The 18,809-nt window shown below is 34.4% G+C and overlaps 1 protein-coding gene and 1 long non-coding RNA gene across 2 annotated transcripts; one reads left to right on the forward strand and one right to left on the reverse strand.

Moving 5' to 3' along the window:
* Positions 1-1,549: 1,549 nt before the first annotated feature.
* Positions 1,550-2,092, reverse strand: LOC142162439 (uncharacterized). Its single transcript, XM_075218794.1, has one exon. The coding sequence runs from the start codon at positions 2,090-2,092 to the stop codon at positions 1,550-1,552; it is 543 nt and encodes a 180-aa protein (XP_075074895.1).
* Positions 2,093-13,081: 10,989 nt separating this feature from the next.
* On the forward strand, positions 13,082-15,830 carry LOC107807880 (uncharacterized). The gene is made up of 2 exons (XR_012693703.1): positions 13,082-13,644; positions 15,706-15,830. It is a non-coding gene; the product is annotated as an uncharacterized LOC107807880 (long non-coding RNA).
* Positions 15,831-18,809: the final 2,979 nt, after the last annotated feature.

An 18,809-nucleotide genomic window follows, 5' to 3' on the forward strand; every position in this document is an offset into this window, starting at 1 on the left:
TTCAGTGAGAGACAATCCATGGTGTTTCTAGTTATGTGCTTTTAGCATCTACTGTTCATAAACCATTGCAGTCCACTTTCTCTCATTGTTCCCTGCATATATAAATTATTGGTTAGATTTAGGAACCCAAACTAGTTTGGGTCCCTTGTTATGAGAAAAGGGCCATTAAGAGCTTTTCTAATCCCTGCAAGCAATATTCGTTTCTTGCGAGTGGTACCTGGTCCCTCTTTAGTAGTCACTTTTTCAGTAAACAATTTGTTTTTCTAAACAGATTGGACCTTGGCCTAGCAATTTTCTTTGAAGTGCCCATTGTTCCCACAGTGGGTACAAAGCCAGTTATCAGGAACTGTGACATACTTGTTGTGAGGGTTGTAAGGAGTTTTCTCCTTTTGAAACCTGATTCCCTGCCTGTTTCCACTATTGTTGAAGTACATGGTAGTGACAGCATCTGAGGACCAGGTCCACTTGAGAGATTTCTCAAGATCAATTTTTACTTTCTTTAGTTCAGCTTGAAGCTGCCTATTTTTCTCAAGTTCACCATATAGACTAGTTTTAACATCATTCAATTCCTTTTCAAGATTGATGTGTGACTCACTGGCTATTTCTTTCCCTTTCTCAATACTTGCAGGCCTAAGTTCTGATTTGAGTCTCTCAATAGTTTCTTCTAGGTTAGTGATTATCACTATAAAGCCATCTCTCTCTTGCTCAGTAGCTGCAATTTTCTCTTCTAGAGTGTGTTTTTCATTGCTAAAGTCTTCTATGATTTCCTTCAAATCAACAACCACTACCATCAAGTCATCTCTCTCATTTTCTCCGCTATTTATTTTTTTATTCAAAACTTCCTTTTCTTTTTCAAGATTAGCTATGGTCTCATTTAGATCCACTACACAGACTACCAGATCATCTCTAGATTGTTCAGCATCTCCTAGCTCTATGGTCAAGATCAACTTATCATTAATAAGACTATAATATGCATCAATTAGAACATTTGCTAATGACCTTAACTTCTTAGAAGAGTAGGACTTCAGATTTCTCTGAACATCCCTGGAATTTACCTCATCATCTTCATCATCGTCAGACTGAGCCATCAGCACAAACAGTGAGTCATATTTCGTTGCTTCAATTTCCACTGCCATCATGGAGCTGTTTTCTGCATCTGGTTCCCTTTTTGATTCATTGGAGGAGTCTCCCCAAGCAGCAAGAGCATGCTTCACAATATTGTCAACTGCACTTTTTTGACTGAATCGTTTGTCTGGAACCGGGTTCCTTTTTGCTGCTTTGTCAGGGTTTTGTTTGTATTGCTCCTGTTTCAGAAGTGGGCAGTCTTTGATGAAATGCCTTGGCTTCCGCACTTGTGACAGAGATCATTATTCCTTGCCTTACTTGAACTGCCCCTCTTTGGTATACCACCATTTGTTCGAACCATCTTTTGAAACATTTTAGTAATATAGGTCATATCACTATCTTCTTCACTTGAGTCACTGTTTTCAGCCTTGAGCACCAGGTTTTTTTCCTTCTTTGGCTCTCTCCTTTCACTACCTTTCTTTCTTTACATCTCGTAAATCTTCAGATTACCAATCAGCTCATCCATAGTTAGAGTTTGTAGATCTTTAGCTTCAGTGATGGCATTCACCTTACTCTCCCAAGAGCCAGGTAGAACACTAAGAATTTTCCTTATAAGCTTGTTTTTGGGAATAACATCTCCAAGTGAATGAAGCTCATTTATGATGGATGTGAATCTAGTGTGCTTATCTTGTATAGACTCATCATCCTTCATCCTGAAGAGCTCATACTCAGTGGTGAGCATGTCAATCTTGGACTGTTTAACCTGAGTAATTCCTTCGTGTACGGTTTGCAATGCTTCCCATATTTCTTTGGTAGAATCACAAGCTGAGACACTGTTGTACTCATCAGGTCCTATACCACATGCTAAGATTTTCTTGGCACAATAGTTCTTTTCTACGGCTTTTCTGTCAATATCACTATACTCATTTCTGTCTTTCGGCACCATTGGCCCAGTTTCTCCAAGCTTCTTCATAGGAACATGTGGACCATCACAGGTGACGTCCCATAGTTTTGAGTCTTCAGCCATTATAAAATCCAGCTGTATAGTTAACTTGTACTTCTGTCAAAGAACACCAAGGGATCAGGTCGATGTCTTATTCCTCTTTCCTTTTGTTTGCAGCAGTTCACATTAGCTGGAGTTCAGGTTGAACTTCATTCATTTAAAGTGTACCAAGTGAGTCAGGTTCCCTAACTGGTTCTTAAGAGTAAGTTGTTAGATCATCAAAACATAAGACTAAAACATTGAAAACCCATCATTAAATAAATTACAACTCTATTATAACTACTAAAATATTGCGTTGCAAGTCTTTTGTTTTAAAATTTTATAATTTTTTACTTTGTTTCTTTATAATTTATTAAGTTTTGAGTTTATTAAATAAGTAAAAAAACGTAAAAATTGCACGGGGCGCCCTATTTGGTCGCCCCCATTTAACCTATACCCTTTTTTTTTAAAGTTTTAACTTGTACCCACTTTTTAAATAATTTCAGCCCCATTTCGTCGTCGTCTTCTTCTTCTTCTTCTTCTTCTTTCTTCTGCTGTTGTTGGTGCTGCTATGAAACTTCAGTTCATGGGATGAATGTCATAAATATGTTTATCAGATTATTTAAAAATAAATTATAAATAATTACGTAAGTTAGTAGACAATAATTTGTGAATATTTTCACGTACGTAAGTTAGTAGAGAATGATAATTCTGTTCTTTTCACGTTTATTAGTTCCAAAATTTATGATTTAGATATTGTTGGCAATCTGATTATTTATTTAGTATATTAGAAAGCTTTTTCAAAAACTTCATCTTATATAGTGCTGAAGTTTTTACAAATGAACTAAATAACTTAGTTTTTGAAAAAGCTTATCCAGGACAAAAAAAAAACTTCAGCTTATTTAGTGCTGGAGTTTTTATAAATGAACTAAATAACTTCAGCATCTTCTGCTGAAGTTTTTGAAAAAGCTTAATGACAAAACTAATGAATCCAGGACAAAAAACTTCAGCTTATTTAGTGCAATTACAAACAAAAACTTTAGCAAATAGAGAACAAAACTTCAGCTACTATGCTTAAGTTTAGAAATTACAAAGAAAAACTTTAGCACAATTGCTACTTCAGGCCCGTCTACTAGAATGCTGAAGTTTTGCGTGATTGTCTTTGCTACTTCAGCCCCGTATGTTGAAGTTACGCGAAAAAGTTGGTACGCTTGCAATTTTTTTTGCAAAGCGGACACAAGTTAAAACGTGACCCAAAAAGCGGGTATAGATGCAAATGCCCCTAAAAAAACTAGCCGTTGCAAACTTTAAAAACATAGTCATTGTCAACTTTAAAAAAATAACCGTTGCTATCTATAAATAATTAGCCGTTGCCCAATTTAATGTTTAAATAATTAATTTTTCTTAAAGGCCCACTTAGGGCTCACGAACCGTCCCGTCTTATCCCGTTTGTTAGTGGGATGGGATGGGACTACCGTTTTATCCCGTTTAGGCCGTCCCGTCATCGTCCCGGTTAAATGTCGTTCCGTCCTGTTGGACAGCCTTAGTCACACCTGTGCTCGGTTAAGAATTGCATTGTTTATGTAATTCAAAAAGTTAACTTTATTGTTATATTATGCCATAAGAAGTGCAAAAGGGTTCAACTTTCAAGTGTTTTTAATTTAATTCTCTTTTCATCTGTACGTAGGTGTGGTGCCAAATTCTGCTACAAGTGCGGAGGACGAGTTTATGGTCGGGACTGGTGTGCTTGTGAGTTTTGTTACTTCATAGTCTTCTTCTTATTGTCATGTTTGTTGTCTCCTTTACTTGTCCTATATTTCTCTTTCCTCCTTATTTGGGACTATTGTTGTCCTTGTAATAGACCGTCTAAAAACTAGAGTTGTGTACAAATATTTTGTTTACCCGTAACGGTATATTTAAATTTATTTGTGGTTTATAAATAAGTGAATCGATTTGATTCTACCATGATAAATGAAGACTTAGCGTTAAAATTGAGATGAGAGGATAGAGATCTTGAGCCCGGGAACAAAGCTTCCGAGGTGTTAAGAACAATATAAATAAGCAAGAAAGTAAAATGTTATTGAGCTTTGAACAAAGTGTAATGTATGTTTGTCAGAGAACTCGTCACCCTTACAATTGAAGTAGAGCTCACTATTTATAATTGTAACTAGGGAATAAGGTCCTAGAATCAAGCTCCTCTTAAAGGACAATTATGAGGGCAATTGAAGAATGTGTAACGGTAGGCAGTAAATGCCTTATTCTCTGTAACAGACCGTACACTTAATATTATAGAATATTCTTCATTAAATGCTACATGGTGGTAGGCATTTACTTCGCCTTTATGAATATCATTCTCTCTGATAACAAGCAAGATCATAGCCCCCAGGCCCGACTGTTGTCATGACCCGGATTTTCCACCCTCGGGAGTCGTGATGGCGCCTACTAATGTGAGCTAAGCAAGCCAATTATTGAACAGATTACCTTTATCCTTTTTTATACCCTTTTAGCATTTAAAAGGCAATAATGTGAAAAACAACGGAAATTTCATTAAGCGGAAGAAATGTAGTAAAATATCTTAAATATGAATCTAATACAACTGTTTAAGCCTTAATCACCCAGAACTGGTGTCACAGTACCACAGACGATCTAAGAGTGCTAAATACAAAGTCTGAAAATAAAGGTACATTGTTTCCGAATCAAAGAAATGAAACAGGAAATAAAGGATAGAGGAGACACCAGGGCCTGCAGACTCCTGCAGGTCTACCTTGGATCTCCGCGTGGACTGAAAGTGGCCACACAAATGCTATGGTCCAAGAACTGCTTCGAGATCTGCACATAGTGCAGAGTGTAGTATCAGCACAACCGACCTCATGTGCTGGTAAGTGCCTAGCCTAACCTCGGTGAAGTAGTGGCGAGGCTATGACCAGACTACCAAACGAACCTGTGCAGTTATATAATATACAGCGGAAAATAAAACAGGAATAAACAAGTAAAGATGGGAGGGGGTACATGTTGCGGGGGTGTATCAATATCAACAGTAAATCAAGAGTAACGGAATAAGGACATCTTAGAATTCACGGCAAAACAATAAGAAACTTGTAGCCAATCTATAAACACTTTGTATCAACAATTGTTGCGGCGTGCAACCCGATCCCAATATATAACAACACTATTGCGGCGTGCAACCCGATCCATATTATTTATCACTGTTGCAGCGTGCAACCCGACCCATATATATAATTGTTGCGGCGTGCAACCCGATCCACGTATATTATTTATCACTGTTGCGGCGTGCAACCCGACCCACATATATCATTGTTGTGGCATGCAACCCGATCCACATATAATATTGTTGCGGCGTGCAACCCGATCCACATACACAATCAACAACAATCATAACAAGAGTCCCGGCAAAGGGATCAATAAATAACTACGTTATCCCAGCAAGGGAATCGACAGTATAAGTAACTACGTCCTGGCAAGGGAGAAACAACTATAACCAAACTTGTTCCAACACCTAACTACATCAGCTAACACTAATATTCAGTCATAAGTAATTTTCACGAGAATTTAAGAACACAATAAATTTCAATTCAAGACTCACGGTCATGCTCGACACTAACGTATAGATACTGGTCACCATGCCTATATGTCGTACGCAACAAGAAACAAGTATCAAATAGGACACAACTCCTAATCCCTCAAGCTAAGGTTAGACCAAACACTTACCTCGATGCCACGAACACAATTCACGTCTCAACTATCGCTTTACCCATTGATTCCACCACCAATTTTGTTCGAATCTAGCCACAAGTTACTTAATTACATCAATAAACGCTAAATGAATCAATTCTAATGCATGAAAATGAGTTTTCTCAAGTTTTACCCAAAAAGTCAAAAATCATCCCAGGCCCACATGGTCAAAACCCGAGGTTCGAACCAAAACTCGATTACCCATTCCCCCACGAACCCAGCTATATAATTTGTTTTGAAATCGGACCTCAAATCGAGGCCCAAATCCCCAATTTTTGAAAAATCTAGGTTCTACCCAAAACACCCAATTTCCTCCATGAAAATCATTGGTTTTGAGTTGAAATCATGTTAAAAGATGTTAATGATTGAAGGAATCGAGTTAAAATTGACTTACAATCGATTTGGAAGAAGAGTTGTTCTTGAAAAATCGCCCTAGGGAGTTTGTGTTTTGAAAAGATGTGAAAAATGATTGATTTTCGGTTAAGTATAAAAATTGCAGGTTGCAGGTATGGGAATTGCGAACAGGGTTCGCAATTGCAAACCCCGACCTCTACTATGTTCGCATTTGCGAAAGCAGTGTCGCATTTGCGACTGAGGTCTCGCATTTGCGACTAAGAGGGATTCCAGGCAGATTTCGCATTTGCGAAGGAGGCAGCCCAGGCCACCTCTCGCATTTGCGAGCTCGCATTTACGAGATAGACTTCGCAAATGCGAAGCCTGCAGACCTGAAGCATACCAGCAATTCCCTAAGTTAAAATTTCACTCTGTGGCATATCCAAAACTCACCCGAGCTCTTGGGGCTCCCAACCAAACATGCACACCAATCTAAAAATATCATACGGACTTGCTCGTGCATTCAAATCACTAAGATAACATCAACAACTAGGAATTTAGCATCAAAATCATGAAATTTTCTTAGGAACTTCAAATTTCCAATTTTCTAAAAAATGATCTGATTCACGTTGTTTCTTACCAAATTTCACAACTTATCTTAAATCACATATAAGACCTGTACTGGGCGCCGAAAGCAAAATACGGGTCTGATACCATCGAGTTCTAATCACAATTCATTTCCAAATCTCATAAATAATTTCAGGAAATAATTTTCTTTAAAAATTCATTTCTCGGGCTTGGGACCTCGGAATTCTATTCCGGGCATACGCCCAAGTCCCATATTTTCCTACGGACCCTCCGGAACCATCAAATCACGGGTACGGGTCCGGGTCCGTTTACCCAAAATATTGACTGAAGTCAACTTAATTCATTTTATAACCAAACTTTACCATTTTTCATAGATTTTCACATATTAGCTTTCCGGGTACGCGTTCCTACTGCGCACACAAATCGATGTGAGACAGAAAGAGGTTTTTAAGGTCTCGGAATGTAGAATTCATTTTAAAAATATGTGATGACCTTTTGGGTCATCACAATTGTCTTTTGTCTTCTGCTCCACGTGTCACTTTCTCATGCGAACATTAAATATGAACATATTTTACTCCATACATATTTATTTCAATTATTTTGAGGTTCAGTTAGAAATATTAGAATACTGGTAAATTTATCGCGCGGTCATCAAAAGAAAATAAAAATATGGGTAAAACAGTAATTGTTAGAATTCTTATCACATAAAATCAGTCTTTACTAATAAAAGAGTAGCCTAAAAGACATAAATATAATTTCCAAACTCATGGTCTTGAGATAACTCATGCTGTGAAACTTTTAAATTCATCGTTAAGATTAACGAAATGTATTTCTTATTCTCATTTTGTTCTTACAAATAATATTAAATTTTATGTAAAGTGATCAGTTTCAACAAAGTGTATTCTATACTATCAAGAGCATACAGTGAAAAATTATCAAAGTGTATGCTCTTGATAGTATAGAATACACTTTGTTGAAACTGATCACTTTACATAAAATTTAATATTATTTGTAAGAACAAAATGAGAATAAGAAATACATTTCGTTAATCTTAACGATGAATTTAAAAGTTTCACAGCATGAGTTATCTCAAGACCATGAGTTTGGAAATTATATTTATGTCTTTTAGGCTACTCTTTTATTAGTAAAGACTGATTTTATGTGATAAGAATTCTAACAATTACTGTTTTACCCATATTTTTATTTTCTTTTGATGACCGCGCGATAAATTTACCAGTATTCTAATATTTCTAACTGAACCTCAAAATAATTGAAATAAATATGTATGGAGTAAAATATGTTCATATTTAATGTTCGCATGAGAAAGTGACACGTGGAGCAGAAGACAAAAGACAATTGTGATGACCCAAAAGGTCATCACATATTTTTAAAATGAATTCTACATTCCGAGACCTTAAAAACCTCTTTCTGTCTCACATCGATTTGTGTGCGCAGTAGGAACGCGTACCCGGAAAGCTAATATGTGAAAATCTATGAAAAATGGTAAAGTTTGGTTATAAAATGAATTAAGTTGACTTCAGTCAATATTTTGGGTAAACGGACCCGGACCCGTACCCGTGATTTGATGGTTCCGGAGGGTCCGTAGGAAAATATGGGACTTGGGCGTATGCCCGGAATAGAATTCCGAGGTCCCAAGCCCGAGAAATGAATTTTTAAAGAAAATTATTTCCTGAAATTATTTATGAGATTTGGAAATGAATTGTGATTAGAACTCGATGGTATCAGACCCGTATTTTGCTTCCGGCGCCCAGTACAGGTCTTATATGTGATTTAAGATAAGTTGTGAAATTTGGTAAGAAACAACGTGAATCAGATCATTTTTTAGAAAATTGGAAATTTGAAGTTCCTAAGAAAATTTCATGATTTTGATGCTAAATTCCTAGTTGTTGATGTTATCTTAGTGATTTGAATGCACGAGCAAGTCCGTATGATATTTTTAGATTGGTGTGCATGTTTGGTTGGGAGCCCCAAGAGCTCGGGTGAGTTTTGGATATGCCACAGAGTGAAATTTTAACTTAGGGAATTGCTGGTATGTATGTATGTATTATCTGTATATGTATATATATGAATATGAACATATTAACAGAAGTGTAAACATGAAAAGTAGAACCAATTAAGAAATTAAAAAAAGCAAAATAATAAAAACATATCATGATGAAGTAGAAAGATGAACGAATAAAAATTTAACAAAAACATACATGAATGAGCACCATCTGGTGAAACCCTGTGTTGTTGCTTTTCCAAAGAGCCTCTTCTTAGGAGAAAATAGAAAAAAAATTCCCTCACTTCATATGGAAGGGATGCTTAAACTTTTGTTACTCTTAATATGCAGGGCACGAGAATTGTCCTATCTTTATGAAGAAGAAACTGGGATAGTGAAAATATAGGATGAACAGAATTATTAATTCTTGCAACTTTTAATTGCTATCATTATTTTCATAATTGTAACATCACATCTATAGCTGCCGTTACATTTTTTTTAATGGTTTTACAGTTACTTCTTCAGTCATATAACCCTCAATAAAGAGGTGCAAGACTGTAAATTCAATGTGTGTACTTTTAAGAAAATAAGATTAAAAGGAAAAAATGAAAGCAAAAGTTAAAAAAGGAAAATAAAGATAAATAGAATCTCTACACAATGAAAGATGCCAATTCACCTTTCTCAGTCCCATATATATATATATATATATATATATATATATATATATATATATATATATATATATATATATATATATATATATATATATATATATTTGCAACAAATAATTTGAAGCAGAGGAAATTGCATAAACAAGAAAACAGAAATCAGAAGGAAGTTTGTACAAATGGAATCCAAGTATAGTTAGGTTCTCATAGATTATTGATTTACTAATTCAAATTGTTTCAAAAATTTATTGACACTTGATATTTATATCAACCTAATAAGCGTACGCGATATGTGTCTCACACAGTGGCAGAGCCACATGCACCAAGGGGTGTCAACCGACATTCCTTCGTCGGAAAATTACATTGTATAGCTCGGTAATCTTTTTTAAAATATATATATATATATATATATATATATATATATATATATATATATATATTATAATGACACCCCTTAACTTCTTGGTGAATTTATTTCTTTATATTTTGACTTATGCTGTTTTTTCCTCTTGGATTTAAATATGAATGGGAGTATCTCTCATCTTAAACTTTTTTCCAATAGAAACTTGCCATGCGAAAGTTTTGTATTGGTCAAATCTTGAATACCAGTATGACTTGCTTAGTAGAGCAATTTCGTTCTTAATTCATTAGAAAGTGACGGTAAGAGTGGAATACAAAACTACTTATTTCATACAATATATGTAGAACAAAAAACAAATAAATTTTGCAAAACCAATAATGTGTAATTTTTTCCTCTTGCTGATCAAATTGTAGGAGATCTACGGTGTTTTTGGTATGAGGAAAATATTTCCCGAAAATATATTTCCATTTTCCACTGTTTGATTGCACAAAATAGTTTGAAAAATATTTTCTTAGACATCACATTTTTTTGAAATTGGTGGAAAATAACTTCCCTAGAAAAAATTACGAAAATATTTTTCAAAAACTCCACCTACCCTCACATCTAACCCCTAACCCCCTCCAACTTCAATTTTTTTTTTCTGCGACACCCACTCACCCCAACCTCGTCACCCCCCCCCCCTCCAAATTTTATTTTTTTTTTACTTTTTTTTGTATTTTTAATTTTCTGTTTTTTTGTTTTTCTGTACCACCCATCGACCCCACCCCCCACCCCGCGGCAATTTTTATTATTATATATTTTCAGTTACGCAAATAGACCAAGCCGTGGAAACAGGCAGAAATGCAAGATAAGGCTGCGTACAATAGACCCTTGTGGTCCGGCCCTTTCCGGACTCCGCCCATAGCGGGAGCTTAGTGTACCAGGTTGCACAGATTTTCAGTTCTGGTTTTTTATTTTTCAGTTTACAGGTTCGAAATTTTACGAGTTCCAAAGTCATGAGTTCAGAGGTTTACGTGTTTGGAAGTTTGCTGGTTTAGAAATTATAGAATTTATGGGTTCGAAATTTTGCGAGTTCGAAAGTTTGGTGGTTCAGAAGTTTATGAAATTTGTGGGTTCGGATGATTGTTGGTTCGAAAGTTTATAGCTTAATGTTTATTGTATCTAAATTATTTATGAATACTCTTGAGAAGTTATTTTTCTTAATTTGCAAATGAGCAAGATAACTACTTGTTTTCCAAGAAAATATTTTCCACGGAAAACATTTTTCATTATACCAAACACACCCCTAATGTTACTTTAAGTCAAATAGAATAATAGTTAATGTGTCACATTTTATGTTAGTTATTTTACTATTTGTTAACTTTATTAGTATTTTAAAAGTTGAACATGCCTATGAATTTTTCAAATATTCTTAAATAATTTTGTTTTGAATTCTTAAGTTTACGACTATAATAATACTTTCTGAAGTTTGTTCTAAAGCTTTCTGCTTTAATTGAATTATTGAGAACACATAGAATAGTTAGTGAATGTAGGAAACTTCTGCCATGATTCCTCTTTTTATTTTTTCCTCTTTTTGGTACCTATACTTTCTAAGTAAAGAGCTAAATAAAGAAGATATAGAAGAGAAGAAAAAACTTCGTCTCACATTTGATTGTTTATATCAAACTAATAAACAAAAAACATGTGTCTTCATATGCAATTTTACAACTAATAGTAATAGTTACTAATTAATAAAAAGTGTATATATATTATCTAACTCAATTTATATTTATCTCCAATAAAAGTAATGTAAAATGACTTGAAACTGCAATACGTTTCGGACTATTAAAATTCCTATTTTTATCAAACTAATAAAGAGATAAGTAAAGAGCTAAATAAAGAAGATAAAGAAGAGAAGAAAAAACTTCCTCTCACATTGAGTGTTTATAAAACTAATAAACACATAATATGTGTCTTCATAAGCAATTTTGCAACTACTAGTAATAGTTACTAATTAACAAAAGGTGTATATATTATCAACTCAATTTATATTTATCTCCAACAAATTAAAACTAATGTAGAATGACTTGAAACTGCAATATGTTTCGGACTATTAAAATTTCTATTTTGCTGGATCATTGGTTGTAACTTCGCTGAAATTAACCATCCCCACATGCTTACCAAACAAGTCGCTATCTTTAGGTTTGATACGGTAATTATTTTTTGCACAAAATGGAGGGCTTAACTGGAAAAGTGGGAAATTGTGGGACGAATATTAAGAAAGTTTTTGACCAATATTGTCCCTTATTTTGTATGGTAAGTCTATTTTGATCCCTCAAATATAACTCTGAGCATATTTAGTCCCTTAAATATGCTAAGTAGAGCACCTTTGGTCTCACTAAAAGAATCTGTCCAAAAACTAACGGTGTTAACCAACTCTGATTAATGAAGCGAATCTTCTGCTCTAAAGCAAAACGCTTCCTCTCCTTTTATTGGAAATGAACCCGGACGCATTTCTTGCGTGGCCGAACCCATAGATCTTGATGTATGCCTATCTTTTACTTGGACCACTAACGCAAATTATCACTTTAATTCATTATTTTTAGATAATGTCTTCTAAAATTTTGACCTTGAAAATATCCCCTTATGTGTCCGTTTTCGATGAGAAAATGACATTATATAGCTGTTGTAAAAATAATAACCGAAAAATGTATAAAATTTGTATATATTTTGTGTATATATATATTTTGTATGTTAATATACAAAAATTATACAATTTTTATATTCGGCTATCAGATATAAATAGTTTATGGGATGGGCTAAAAGTGATAATACAATCCGGTTATTCGTTTACTTCAATAATATGCCTAGAAGTGATTTTGGCAACTCTATTTTTTCCAAATTTTAAATTTTCTTTTTTGAAAAAATCAACCGAAATTTTTAAAAGTAAAAGTTTCAACGTTAAAATCTTAAATTTATCAGCTTTGTACTATTAGTTGGTGTTGGTTTATAAAATATTTTCGATAAGTAAATTAAAAAGACGGTGATTGCGGTAACCAACTCCGTAATTAATCTTGGACAAATTTTATCTGTGAGACTAAAGGTACTCCACTTTAGCATAGTTAAAGGACCAAATATGTTCAAGATTATATTTGAATGACCAAAATAGGCCGGATAAGGGACAACATTGGCCAAAACTCAATATTAAGAAGAAGAGCCCGAAACGTCTGAAATTGATCACTTCCTTTGCTCACAAGTTACAAAGTGTAACAAAATCCAAACACTCTTTTGACACACTGATCATGGGAAATACACTACAAAAAAACCAAGAACACGAATTGCCAGTAACAGAAGAACCAGATGAACCTCAATCATTCACCTGCGAAATTTGTGTCGAGCCTATGTTGTTACCCAACAAGAAATTCAAGAACCAAAATCGTTGTATTCATCCATTTTGTACCGACTGTATAGTAAAATACATCTCCCTCAAGCTAGAGGACAACGTCGGCGACATTCCGTGTCCTTCTCTGGATTGTAAGCACTTTTTCGACCCAATCTCTTGTCGGAATCTCGTTGGTCTACAGCTGTTTGTTAAATGGTGCGACGTATTGTGTGAGTCAGCTGTATTAGGGTTGGAGCAGTGTTACTGTCCGAATCGGAATTGTTCGGCTTTGATTTTGGATGAGTGTGGAGGGAAAGCGAAGCGATCGCAGTGCCCAAATTGCAAAAGATTTTTTTGCTTTCAGTGTAAGCTTCCATGGCATGCTGGATTTCAGTGTGAAGAGAGTCGGGAATTAAGGGATAGAAACGACGTCGCTTTTGGTGTGCTTGCGGAACTTAATAAGTGGAAAAGGTGCCCTCAGTGCCGCCGCTTTGTTGAAAAAACTGAAGGTTGCAAAATTGTTAAATGCAGGTAAATTATTTGCTGTTTACGTTCCTGTTCCCCCTTTTCTTTTTTCATAAATTCTCTTTATCCTTTGGTTAGGGTTATATGTTAGAAATATAGAGGTATATGCAAAATCTAATCTTGTAGGAAACAAAGTAAAATCTAATCTGTAATTGGGATGGATTTATAACTTCTGGGGTTTGGATTATATGGGAGTCTGGATCTTTTGCAAATTATTTTGGTATTTAATGGCAAAATTTTGCAAACCCTGATAGCAGTGCTTCTTTTAATAAAATGCATAGCCAATTCCACACTGTCTAACCAAAAAGTCCTTTCTTCTTCCATAGCGCGCTAGCCGTGGAAAAGGTGTCCAATACAGCCACTCATTTGCTGAGCTGGCCGAAAGAAGCAAGCAGAGTCTTACTCTAAAGAAAAAGCCTATTCCTATTCTAGAAATCTGCAAACTATTAATCAAAGTACTTAGTACTCACCGTGGAAATTGGCGGAAATTAATTGGCGCTGCATTTATCCCAATGAATTTTTAGCTTTTCCTTAGCCCTCTTCTTCCAGCAAATAGCAGAATCCTGGCTAGGGAACAATACTAGTGGCCTACCCAATTTTTGGTTACACCGAGGAATCATGGATCAGTGAAAGGGAAGTGGAAAGAAGGACGTGTGAAAATTGAACGCACACCTATTTGTGTGAGAGACTCCACTAGACTGTAAGCCTTGGTGTGATATCAGTATTGAGTATTGAGGATTACTCAGTAAAATTTTCTTTTTGGGGAGAAGAATCAGAGTGATGAAAAAATCATGCAAATATTTAGTATATAGAATGGTTAAGGGTCCGAATAGAGCTGACGTTTGGGATTGAAATTTGAGGCACGAGTGATTTATTGATAAGGTCTCAACTCCAGAGGAAGTAATGCGGACAAAAAAGAGCAGGATTTTGAGGACTTGGGCCTATCAATCGAGCAATTATAAATATTCGACAAGGCTACACGTATGAAGGGTACAAGGAGTTGTTTGTGGAAGCATTCTGTAGTTTTTTTCCTTAAACGGGCTTATGTACCTCGAATATGAGCAGAAGAATTATCTTATTCATGGTAAGAAATTAATGTGAGCGGAAAACTATCTAATTTATCTCTAATGCCACTTACTTGAGATTAAGCTGCCGAGCATTCTCAGTTTTCACTTATCTGAGATTTCAATTGTTATATTTTGCTCTGTTCACATTAATATTTGTTTATGACCATTGAATGTTATAGGTGGTCGCATAACTTTTGAATCCCCTAAACTAAAGCATGTATCAACTATGTTGATTTCCCAAATTTAGTCTTGTTAGTGATCCAATCAATTTTCCCAGTACTAGACAGACCTTTTCTTTGCATGTTTTTCGAAGTATTAAGCTCTAATTCTTAATGGTCCAATTAATTTATTTCCTAACCAATTAGAATGTTTATCCTTTTATTTGTTTGTGTTTACTTTTCGTCGAGAAAGAAACTCGGGAGAAAGTAGTGTCTATGAATGTTCGAGTTTTGATTTCATCTTCCAGTAAAAATTATTTCTAAAAAGAAGAGAAGAAAAAAAGAGCCTGTGAAGCCAAATATATGATATGGGAGGAAAAGAAGTTGCTCATTAGATAAACGATTTCAACATACCTGAGTTAAACAACAACCACAACAAACTCAGTGAGTTCCTACAAGTGGGGTATAGGGAGGGTAGTGTGTATGCAGACCTTAACCCTACCCTGAGGGCAGAGAGGTTGTTTCCGATAGACCCCAGCAACATACCTGAGTTATTAGGTGCTTAATTTGTTCGTATCCTAATTCCTGACGACAGTTCTCATGATTGTGCTATTTGTGTATCTTATCATAATTTATTGTATCCCCTTATGAGTTTCTTCCATTCTTTTGGTTTTGTTCAGTTCTGAGGTCTTATAAAGGCACGGCGGCCTTGAGTAAGATGTAATGTTATATGAATTTGATTGATATTGTCACACCTGTGCTCTGTTAAGAATTGTACTCTTTTGGTAATTCAAATTTCAAGTGTTTTACTTCTATCTGATTCTGTTTTTATCTAAACATAGGTGTGGTGCCGGTTTCTGCTACAACTGTGGAAAACGAGTTTATCATCACTGGTGTCATTGTAATTCTGCTTCCACAGGGACCTTTTACTGTTTTGTAATTCTTGCTATCATATATTTCTTTATCATCTTATGGATTCACTAGACTTTGCATAGACATTTATTTCTATTAAATTTGAGGTAAAAAGTAGGCTCTTTAAACATTTACTTTGAGGTATAGTTAAGATATGCAACAACATTTTGATGTGTGTCAGTTTATGCACCTGAGGCAGAGAAAACAACAAAAACAGGAAATGTATAGATGGAATCCAAGTATAGTTAAGTTCTCATAAATTAGTGCTTACTAATTGAAATTGTTTCAAAAGTTAGCTATGGCTTTGCCACTAAGGTCAGTCATCTGTACTTAAAAGAGTGAATAGTGGCATTACTCACACTCACTGGACTGTTGCTGGTACTGGAAAAAAAATATGCACCACTAGAAACTTTTTTTTTTTTTTTATTTCTCATCCGGTGTTTGCTACTTGTATTGGGGTCCAACTAAATCCGTATTCGCGCCGGAAAGTCCTACATTGGGAGGTAAAGCGTTCGACCCCTAACAAAGGCGAATCCATACCCAGGGCTCGAACCCGGGACCTCTGGTTAAGGATGAAGGAGTACTTACCACTTCATCACAACCCTTGTTGGTCACTAGAGACTTGTTTGCACCTGGTTTTGTCAAGAATGGGTAGCAAACTGCCACTGGGAAGTACTCTGTGAGTAGTGGTTATAAGTGGAGAATGGGGGGATAAGGAGCTATGGCCCTGGGGGAGATGAGTATGGAATAGAGGGAATGTGCCCAAACAGAGCTTCATATGTTGGCTGACATTGCACAACAAAAGACCAACGACCAAAGACAGATCATATAGTTAGTCTTCTTTGACGCTCTTAGTTTTGATTTGAGTTTTCATTTGGATTTGTATAGATAATATATACCAGTAGAGGTAGACAGGAGGCTACATTGTACTTGTTCGTGAAAATTAATAATTACAATTTTTCTTCACCCAAAAAAAAAAAATGCCACTAAGGTATAGGAAGATGATATTGTTATATCCCATATATTGCTGCTATTGCTAATGTCCGTATTCTTGATTTTGGTATTTACAAGAAATTTCTTAAATAAACTTTTCTCATTTAGGAAAGAATTCAACTTTTTTTGGTAATAAATCTCAAGTTTTCCTATATCTCAGTTCAGTTACCCACTTAATATCATTATTTAATTGAATAATTAGAATACATAATAATAAAACAAATAGTGCAGGGATAAAGTTACATAATGCAGGTCAAATTAAAGTTTTTTTTTGGAAAAGTATTATGAACCAATATCTTATACTAGCACAAGTCTAAACTCTAATGAATAATCCTATAACTATTAGAGATTGTACTATGATCTTTATATTATAATTCACGAATAATTTTTCCAGAAATGGAACATCCCTTTTTTTTCTTGTCAATATAATCTGTTTGGTGCAGTATCAATAGGTTGGTTTTATGGGAAGATGTAGTTATGGAATTGGCTTATGTAAGCCAAAGAGGTAATTGAAATTTCGTGGAAGCTGTCTAAACTGCTGACTAATTTATGACGACCTCTATAGCTTGTATCAATTATTAATAAACTATATAAAAAAAAAAATCACTAATTTCCGTATTAAATTTCGATAGGAATTCCGCATTTGGTAAGTTAAAACATACCAAATTGTGTTTGCTGCAAAGTACAATATACATGTCTTTTGGTTATATGAATGAAATTTATATAAAGTAGTTTCCAACAAATCATGCGTAAAGTAAGAATATTAAGATTAATAATTTTCAAAAAAGGAGATATAATCAGTTTTTGGAATAAACTGAAAAAAGAAAACGTGAGACAAGAGAGAGTAGTTAGTATTTTTCCGCTAGCCCTTACAAAATTTAAATTCTCTTTCATCACCATTCTGTTTTAAAAATTCTCATCGAATAAAAGAATTGTTATACAAATAATCGATCATATTCATTGTTTATGTTTTTATATATATATATATATATATATATATATATATATATTTATATATATATATATATATATATATATATATATATATATATATATATAAATACATGAAATGATACATATATTATATATCCATCGGCTATTTTTAATTTAAAAAATTAGATGAATGGCTATTTTTAGTTTAAAAAATCCACGTAGATAAGCCTATTGGCCGATCTTGAAATTTGATGTTGACTAATAATTTGTTTGGCCAAACTTCTAAAATCAACTTATTTTGAGAAGTGTTTTTCTCAAAAATACTTTTGGCGAGAAGCAGCTTGTGTTTGGCTAATTAATTTGAAAATTACTTTTGAGCAGTAATTAGTGTCTGGCCAAGCTTTTGAAAACTGCTTCTAAATGTATTTTTCTCAAAAGTATTTTTCAGAAAAGTAATTTTGGAGATAAACTATTTTTTCCTGCTTCTCAAAAACTATTTCTATTTTTCCTCAAAAGCATTTTTTTTCCATAAAAAATCATCTTTTGGCCCCAAAAAATCTTGGCCAATAGAAGTGATGATAAGAATTGAGGCCAAAACAAAAATTCTAACATACGACCTATTTCTTTTTTTTTTTGGTAATAAAGATAGATATTATATTTAAACAAGCATATGCGTACAGAGCGCTTCGTGCTCAGATTGCACTACTAAAGGTAAACTATTACTACTACTAGCTATATTGTTTGTAGTTTTAGCAAGCAAGCTACTAGAACAACATTCCAAAACCTTATGACTGTAAGCACGTGATTTTTGCTTCACGGACAATCGCTCCAAAAGAGAATAAAAATAGTGACAAATGACTTCGCTGTACAAATTTTTCGATTTTTCCGTGACATGTGTTGTTAGTCATTTGTGGGTCTGTCCATTTTGCATCTAATCATTGTCAAACAAAATACAAAAAATATGTGTCATTAAAAGAAATTTCAAAAAATATATATATGTGCATCGTTCGTTCTGGGTTGTAATTTAAATTACTTAAACAAGTTAATTTGGTGTGATAATTATGTTAAAATGCTACATTGTTGTTTGTTTTAATTCCATTTGTTTTAT

This window comes from Nicotiana tabacum, chromosome 7 (genome assembly GCF_000715075.1).
Source record: "Nicotiana tabacum cultivar K326 chromosome 7, ASM71507v2, whole genome shotgun sequence".
Classification (NCBI taxonomy): domain Eukaryota; kingdom Viridiplantae; phylum Streptophyta; class Magnoliopsida; order Solanales; family Solanaceae; genus Nicotiana; species Nicotiana tabacum.

Bases quoted from the DNA above. Each gene is read 5' to 3' on its own strand.
- LOC142162439 (XM_075218794.1), bottom strand. From the start codon at position 2,092: ATGGCTGAAGACTCAAAACTATGGGACGTCACCTGTGATGGTCCACAT.